General features: G+C 48.7%; 1 protein-coding gene across 4 annotated transcripts; it reads right to left on the bottom strand.

Moving 5' to 3' along the window:
- Positions 1 to 347: 347 nt before the first annotated feature.
- On the bottom strand, positions 348 to 8,196 carry PAIP2 (poly(A) binding protein interacting protein 2). Of its 4 annotated transcripts, none has more exons than XM_031063797.1 (4): positions 8,071 to 8,196; positions 5,022 to 5,187; positions 2,668 to 2,847; positions 348 to 1,469 (listed from the first exon to the last, which is right to left on the bottom strand). In XM_031063797.1, the coding sequence occupies exons 2-4, from the start codon at positions 5,157 to 5,159 to the stop codon at positions 1,404 to 1,406; spliced, it is 384 nt and encodes a 127-aa protein (XP_030919657.1). In that variant the 5' UTR covers positions 5,160 to 5,187; positions 8,071 to 8,196; the 3' UTR covers positions 348 to 1,403. The 4 variants fall into 4 exon arrangements, with proteins under 4 accessions (XP_030919657.1, XP_030919659.1, XP_030919658.1 ...); XM_031063799.1 differs by having other exon boundaries at positions 5,022 to 5,181; positions 8,071 to 8,183; XM_031063798.1 differs by having other exon boundaries at positions 8,157 to 8,173.
- Between the last annotated feature and the right edge of the window lie 11 nt (positions 8,197 to 8,207).

The raw sequence follows: 8,207 nt of genomic DNA, 5'->3' as shown, positions 1-8,207 counted from the left end.
AGAGCCCTCAGCTGCTGCCGGGGCTGCCAGCAGCCCCAGCCTGGCAACAGCCACAGGGAAAATGATGGGAGAGCATGGAGCGGGAGGAGAGGAACAAATCCCATCCCTGGAAGCATCCGAGGCCAGGCTGGACAGGGCTTGGAGCAGCCTGGAACAGTGGAAGGCATCCCTGCCCATGGAACTGGGTCTCTCACGTCTCTTCCAACCCAGAGCAGTCTGTGATTCCATGAAGAGTCCAGCTTCAGCCAGGATCCAGGGCCATGGGGTTCCACAGTGCCAGCCCTGTCCTCCACACAGTGCCAAGTGAGTTCCCGTGCCAGATGCCCAGTTATGAGACAGCCACCACATCAGTTCTACTATTATTTATTTTTTTAAATATTTTTGAAAAAATATAATTTTTTTACAATATTTTCAACTTAAACACTATTCACACTGAACACGTATGGCAGCTTAACCTACCCAAATATGAAGTTTAAGAAGCCAAAACTGTTCTAGCTTTATTAAAAGAAAAAAAAACAACAACCAAAAAACCAAAAAAAAAAAACCCCAAAAAGTCGTTGTGCTGTAGACTATTGTGTAGTGATGATTAAACAAAGCAAGGGAAAAGCACCACTCAAATCACTAATGCTGGGGTTTGCCTGGTGAAATCCAGCTGTGGGAAGTTGGATGCTAAGGGTTCCATAGGCAGTGCTGTGTGGGATGCCTGTTCTTGGCAGGAACTGTGATGGATCTCACACCTCCCTGAACAGCACGGGAAGGGAAGGTTTCTAACATGATCACACACTGCAAAGGACAGGGAACTGCTTCCTCCCAATCGCCTGGATGTTAGTTCAGGAGCTGAGATCTACGACTCTGTACAGGTCTGTGAGATTTGGGTTAAGCTCACGCTGCTTCCCAGGATCACGATGTTTTGTAAGGGGGGAAATTAACATTAGTAACAACACTGATACCTCAAAGGAAAGTTAGCTAATTTGCATAACAATCAGATCTCCTCACTTTCACTTGGAAGTTAAGGCATTATTATCAGGTGCAAGCTAGCACCAGTTAACACATCTTTAGTTAAAAACAGACCATTCACCGCAAATTCCAAGTCCTGTTTAAAAAGTCAGAGTCTGCAGAAGGTTTTATTAACGTGGTACTTTGTCTCAACTTGACTGGTGCTTCTTACCTCACTGCCTCCTTCGCACAGAGCCAGGGCCCAATTATGTTTCCATTAAACTTTTGACAGATTTACTTAATAACAGTCTCAGCACTTTTATTGAGCATGCAAGACTAACAAAACTTTGGCAATGCATAAGTGTAACACAGTGACAAGAAGAGAGAGCTTTTACAATTAAATCTTCTAATACTGGCTTCACAGTGTGGAAATTGTGCTACATCCACCAAAAGAGGGCCCAGTCTACTCAAATGTTTAAGTACTTCACCCCAGGAACAAACTCCTTTGCGTTTGGATTCAGGTTACTCTTGACCTGAGGAAGGGAAGAACAGAAACCGAGGTGAATTGTTATTTTCAGCTTCCATTTTCAAGCCGAAGACAATTAGAGGCAAAGGTTTATGGATTTAGAGGAACAATCAGGTATACAATAGGCTTCTTACACTTAGCAGCAGTCTATAATCCCCAGAAAAGCCCATTCCTCTCCCGGAGTGCTACTCCCTGAGTTATCCAACCTTCCTTAGCTCCACCTGAAGTTTCAGCTGGATGAGGGCTCAGGGAATAAGCAGCAAACCACAGGCATGCACCAAACACAGCAGCTTCACCTCATGCTGAAATAGCCTTTTCTCAAGTTGAGCTGTTAAAACGTGCCATGAGGTTTTTAAATTTTGCTTATTTAAGCAAGAGGTGACTTGTTCCAGGAACTTCAGCCACTTCTGGGAATTTCATGTGTACGAGCACTGTATCGATTTTTTACATGTCTCTGTCTGTGACTCCCCTGTCCTGCCCCCTGGCAAGCTGTTGCTGCTCCATGTCCTGCAGTTCAAGGTGGGCACCAGCACCTTCAAAAGCATCTCTTTATCACAAAGAAATGGAGGATTAGGCTTTTCTGATATTCCCTGAGGCTGAAACTCCTGCCTGCAGCTGCTTCAGCTGGGAAAGTCAGGGTCTGCATCTGAATCTCAGAGCAGTTGTGTGACAGGATCGTGTGGGGTCTGTGCTCTGTACGAGCAACTGTGGATTCTGTGAGGGAAAATAAGCACATGCTGCCCTTTCCTTTGGGCTGAGCTCTGCACAGAAGTCAGACAGCAAAAAGAGGGAAACAGTCACAGTTTGGCTGCTTTCCCCTTCTCTAGAATTGTTCCAGGGATCTGCTGTGGTTCTCCCAGTCCCAACCAGACCCTGGGACAGGGCCCAGACCAGCCCAACGTGTCAATGCTGGCAGATGCCCAGTGACCCTTTCCCAGCCCTGGCTCCATTCAGTGCCCTTCTTTCATAACATCCCACCCACTCCTGGAGCTGTGCCATGGGAAAGGCTCCACGTGGGTATGAAGAAAGCCACCAAACAGGTCACATCCCATGGAGACACCTCCTTCCCACCTACTCAGCACAGCCAGGCAGGGTTTAGCAGGCTCCTTTCTGCTGGAAGGACTTTCCCTTGCCATAAGCAGCAGTAAGCCCCAGCCTTGCACAAAGACTTGAGCTTTAGAAATAGAATGAGAAGCTGAGCTTACCACCAGATCCTCCAGCGATGAGCTGTCACTGATAACAAGGTCATTGAACTGGTCCTGGATTTGATCCATTGTTTGTGGGAGATCACGGGCTGGAATAAACCACTCATGCTCCTCCTCCTCTTCCAGCATCTCCTGGAAACAGCGCTCGATAAATTCTTCTTCCCACAACTCCTCTTCGATCTGTGCAATGGAAAGAAACTGCTTCAGCAACAGCCCTATTGTGGGCTCCTGGGGGTCATTCCCAGGTGTGTGCACCCAGCTGTCAGCAGCACCCCAGCCCAGCACCACGTCCATGCAGCAAGGACATCAATGCTTTCTCCAAGGGATTGGGGCTGCAGCTGAAAGGAAGAGGCAGGAGAACCCCCCAGCCCCAGCTGCTTTGTTTGCAGATTGTTATGACCTGAAGGAGAAGGAAAATGTAGGTCCCAAGCAAAAATTTCAGCTGTACCAACCAGTCTGGACTGAGCTTGCTGCAAGTATGAGGAAGGGAGCTGTGCCAAGACACAGAGCCAGGAAACACTCCCCAGGAAAGTGTCCTGTGGGACTCCTGGGGAAAAAATAACCCCTGCCTGTCACCTGGAACAAGCAGCCTCTCCTCACTGCCAGCGTGTGCTCACCCACTGTGCTCTCCTGGGGAACCCCACCTGATGCCAGCAGCTGTGAGGAATGCAGCCCTGCTGTCCTGGGAGCAGGACAAACCAACCCAGGCAGAACTGCCACGCAGTGCAGAGATTAAAGTAGATTTCCTTGGTTGTTCAGTAAACGAGCTCTGGAGCGAGATCATCCTACAAATTTTCCATGTCCTGAATCAGAGTGTGTAAGAGAGCAGAGCAGGGAAACAGAAGCTGATGTGAAGGACTTGCCCAGACACAAGGGAATGGAAAATTGATTCAGGACAGATTTAGAAGTTCACTCAGTGGAAGCTCGAACAAGTTTTCCCATCTACCCTTTGCTCTGAAATCAAACACCTCCTCAGTCCTGGAGTGGAAATTCAGTTACCACAAACACTAAATCAAAAACATTAACAGCAGATTATCAGGACTGCTGCACAATCTGGGTCCTTGCCCTTGGGGCAAACACACCCACGAGCTCACCTGGTGCTCTGGGGAACAGGGACTCATCCCCACGTGCTCAGAGCCACCGCCCAGGCACTGCAGAGGCACTGAAGGCTGACTCAGTGGTTCCCCAGAGCAGCACTCCAGGAGGCACTGCCTCCCTCCTGCTGTGGGCACATGGCCACAGGCTCCTGTTACACAGGGCTTGCCCAGCTCCAGGGGCTTGGTTACAGGCCTGTACCCCTACAGGTGCCTCCATGGCAGCTCCAGCAGTACTAAATAACATTTAATTCCCCAAATAGCTGGAAATTAGGACTGCCTGTTTTCCAGCTCCAGTTTAACTTGCTCAGGCTCCCAGAGGGCTGTGTCTGCAGCAGCAGGTGACCAGGCTTCCCCAGTTGTGTCTGAGCATGACCCTTCTCCCCCCACACTCCCACCTTTCCTCTGCTCTGACAATGGAATCTGTGCCTGAAAAATCATGGCACAACTCAGCTCCTTCCCAGAGAACTACACCTCCTGTATGCTAACTGTGGGACAGTTCCCAGGGGGGAAAAGCCACCAAACAGGAAACAATGCACAAGAGAACAGGGGTTTTGTGAGCAAACCTGACTCTGAGTGAGCTCAGAGCTGTTGGCACCCTGAGGATCCTGTGCTGGTAACTCAGCACCCTGCACAGCCACAGCTGCTGGAGCACAGGCAGCAGCTATGGAGAGCACAGAGCAAGCTGGGAATGGGAAAGGGGTGTGGAAAGAGGTGGGCTGTCCCCAGTCTCCAGAGCAGGAGAGAAAAGGGTGACAGAGGCAAGGTGGCAGAGGAAATTAAGGCTTCCTTCCCACCCGACGGAGAAGGGAGCTGTAAGTCTCAAGTATTAAAATGAGCAGCTGTCACCAGCACCCTGTGGAGCAGCAGTGCTGTTCCCAAGGCAGGTGTGCACCTGGAATTCCCCAGCTCAGCACTGGGGCACTCAGCATGTCCACACACGAACGCCTCCCGGGCCAGCCCTTCCCAAGTGCCACGTACTTCTGTCAACTCTCTGCTCTCCCCTCCCTCCTGCAGAAGCAGGAATTAATTAATGGATGCATTAGAACGTGCTGCACTTGCTGTATTTTCCACCAGGACTACAGAAGATCAGCATTTACTGCCAGAGCAAGGGAGACCTGTTTATTCCCCAGGATCACTCCAGAGAGCCCATGTGAAACTTCCTCTCCAAAGGAGGCTCAGTGGTGCATCCCAGCCCGGGCCCTTCAGCTGGGAAGTGACAAAGGACAGATGGGCCATGGAAAGCAGGGAGTTACTTGCCTGCCTGTTAAACTCCTCCTCGTTCTCCATCCACATGTATTCAGCAAAGGGGTTGTCATCCTCGTGGGAGTGCCCGTTGATGATCACATCCTCGCTGATGATGCTGGGGCTGGTACTGCTGCGACTCGGGTCCTTCATGGCTGCCACTCCGATCCCAAACCTGCAACTGAGGAGGGCAGCATGAAACACCTGCAGGCTCCTCATTCCCTGCCTGCACAAGCCCAGCCCAAGGGAACGGAGGCTGCACCTGCATTCAGGGGCTCCAGGCAGCCTTGCCCCGGCTGCAGCAGAGCTGTGAGATCACAGCAAGGAATGGCATCACAAGCACCGTTCCCATTGTGTGCGGATTCCAGGGACAAATTAATTTCCCAAACTGAACCTCACTGAAGCCAAGCACCACAGCCAATGAAAAGTGACAGGAAAAAACAGTAGGAAACTTGCCAGTAGGAAAATATTTAAACACTCAAAAGGAGAATCTGTTTTCCAAAGCACTTTTAAGTGTTGTGTGTGGTGGCATGAGCCAGGTTTCACAGCCCTTTCCTGCTGGGAAACCTTGCAGTGAGCAGAAACCACGAGGAACTGACCCTGCACAGGGCCACCTGGAAATCTGTGTGTTCTGAGGTGACACAACATTGCTGCCCTTCTGCACCATGCCCAAATAAACAGATCAACACTGGAAAAGCTCGGTATTTGTTGGATACTAACACCGGTAGTATCAATTTTCTTTAAACAGTACACAAAGTCAGGCAACGTCATAAAAAAAGACCCAAAAACAACCTGACCGAAAAATCCATGACTCAAGTCAAATTTTAATGTTTTTCTCGTGTTAAAATTCACAATGAAACTTTCAGCAGCGAGTGAAAATATTTTTATTTTATTAACAAAACTTCTGCATATCAGAGAGTGACTTCCTCAGAGAGGAGGGTGTCAAAATACAGCCCTGTTGTTATTAGAGTACAAGGGCTTATCACCCAGCACCTCACATTTTCTCTTTGCATTCCAGCTGGTTCTGTTATCTAGGGAATTAATGCAAGTTTTGGTTCAAAACTCTTGCTGATACCAGCTAAAAACCTGCCACATCTGAGTGACCAATTAAGAAAAGCACAAAGAAGAAGAAACCTGCCTGGCTTGCTGTGTTCCACGTTTCTCTATCAAAAGCAAAGCCCAGCACAGAAGTCACTGCAGCTCCCTGGGAAGTGCCACAACTGGGAGCAGATGCCTGTATTCCACTGCGTATTCCACGAGGGAAAACAGGTTCTTTTTGATGTTCTTTCAAAACAAACTTGCTGAGGATTACTGGCAGCATTTACAGAAAACAGGAAAGGACGTTGTGTTTAACATCCCAATTCAAGCTTGAAATTGCTTTAAGCCACTTCAGCTGTTCCCAAAGCAACACATGGGATGGAGTACAGGAAATAAAGCCTCAAAAACTGAATTTCTTCCCCCCACCACTTTTGACTGTCATGTCTTTTCACCTTCTCTTTTGTGGGGCTAGCCTTGATATTATTATTTTCCTGAAAGTAACTGCCTCAGCAGTGAGGAACTCAGGCAGCTTCTACACAAAGGTGACTGTACCCAGACAAGTTCAGAATGGTAAAAATAATTAAAAAAACCAACCCAAACCCAACAAACCAACCCTACTTGTTTGTGTAAAAGCTTGGAAGGTTAATTTGTTGAATCACAGGCCAGCTTTCCCGTTTCTGAAGCGTTCCCACCAGACAGGAGCTCCAGCTTTAGCAGGGAGGAAGGGAAGCCCAGCTTGGACCAAACCAGCTTTGTCCACCACTGCCCAAAGATGATGGGGATGATCTTCAAGGCTGATCTTCTCAGCCTGAATATTTGAAGTTTATCTGATGAAGCCCTGAGACCATTCATGCCTTTCTCACAGGGAAACATGCCCACACTCACTTATCCTGCAGGAACTCTGAGGAAGCCCCAGGCTGGTTCCTCACTCACAGCACCCCTGATTTAATTTTCTGCAGCTTCCAACAGAACAAATAAACCTTCCAGAGCAAATAAACCTTCCCATTTCTCCACTCCAAGACACAGACCAGGTTTCTGTGCTCACGTGTGGGGACAAGCTCAGTCTTGTTCCACCAGTACTGGTACAACCTTTTCAGTCAGGGAATTCTGAGGGGGAGAGCCAAATGCCACTTCAGTCTTGCAAAAAGTCCCAATCCAAGCAGGCTGCTGCAGGAAACAAGCCCCAGTGCCAGGCTACACTGCTGCTGGGAATAAAAATAACCCATTTTCCATCTGGGAGTAGGTGGGAAGCAGAGGAGCTCAAAGCTCCCCACTGTAGAAGAGGAAATGTAACATTTGGAGGGCTAAGGAACAGAAAACAGGGAGAATTCTGCCACGGTGACACAGTGAGGTTCTGACCCAAGTTCCTCTGGGATTTTGGTGTGGAGTGGGGGTGGTGGAGCAAGCACACTGCAAGTGCATAAGGAAAGACACCAATGAAAACCAGTACTTGTATCTTAGAAATGAAGAAAGAAATAAAAAATCCTGTAAGCACCAGTTTTCAGCTAACCCTGAGTTGTTTTCTGTGTGCAGTGTGCAGCTTGTTACTCCACAACATCACTAAGGCCCATTAATTCACCCATTTCCCTGAATTTTGCAGCAGTTACAGCCATGAAGAGCCCTTGACCGACCATCATTAAAATTCAGAGCTTTGTGACTGAAGAGGCTGCATTTAAAACCCAGTCACGAAAGAAGATTATCCACTGCCTTCTCCGGAGGTGAGGTCAGGCCTAATTCCATGCAGCAACCACAGCTCCTTACCCACCACAGAAAAAAAAAAAGAATTATTAAGTAAAAAAACTACGATATTTGCTTTAAGCACCCAAAAATAACATGGGTTTAGTGGGAGCTGAAGATAAAAGAAAGGTGTTTTAGAGCAGCTGGGGCAGAAGTCAGCGACTTGTTTATCAGCCGGTGATTGCTCCTGCGAGTCGGCAGCACCGGCCCAGCTCCTCCTTATCTATCGAGATTAGCACACAGCTCTTATCGAGGGAGTTGATTATAACCGTCTAATAATTATACTCGCCCAATAAACAGATTTCTTAATCAAATCCACGCGGGACGCCAGCGCTATCTGATACAAACGCCTCGGAGCGCAGCGCTGGAGGTTACCGAACGCAGCCGCTCCCCCGCGCGGGGCTCAGCCGGGGCTTGTGGGAGCAG

This window comes from Geospiza fortis, unplaced genomic scaffold (genome assembly GCF_000277835.1).
Source record: "Geospiza fortis unplaced genomic scaffold, GeoFor_1.0 scaffold320, whole genome shotgun sequence".
Classification (NCBI taxonomy): Eukaryota; Metazoa; Chordata; class Aves; order Passeriformes; family Thraupidae; genus Geospiza; species Geospiza fortis.
Note: the sequence above shows the minus strand (reverse complement) of the source record. Positions and strands in the feature narration are given on the sequence as shown.

Excerpts from the sequence above, each read along its gene's own strand:
- PAIP2 (XM_005429212.2), bottom strand. The coding sequence starts at position 5,225 with ATGAGGAGCCTGCAGGTGTTTCATGCTGCCCTCCTCAGTTGCAGGTTT. Across the intron at positions 2,848-5,021 it reads AGGAGGAGTTTAACAGGCAG|ATCGAAGAGGAGTTGTGGGA; the intron begins GCAAGTAACTCC and ends TCCATTGCACAG. Across the intron at positions 1,470-2,667 it reads CATCGCTGGAGGATCTGGTG|GTCAAGAGTAACCTGAATCC; the intron begins GTAAGCTCAGCT and ends TCCCTTCCTCAG.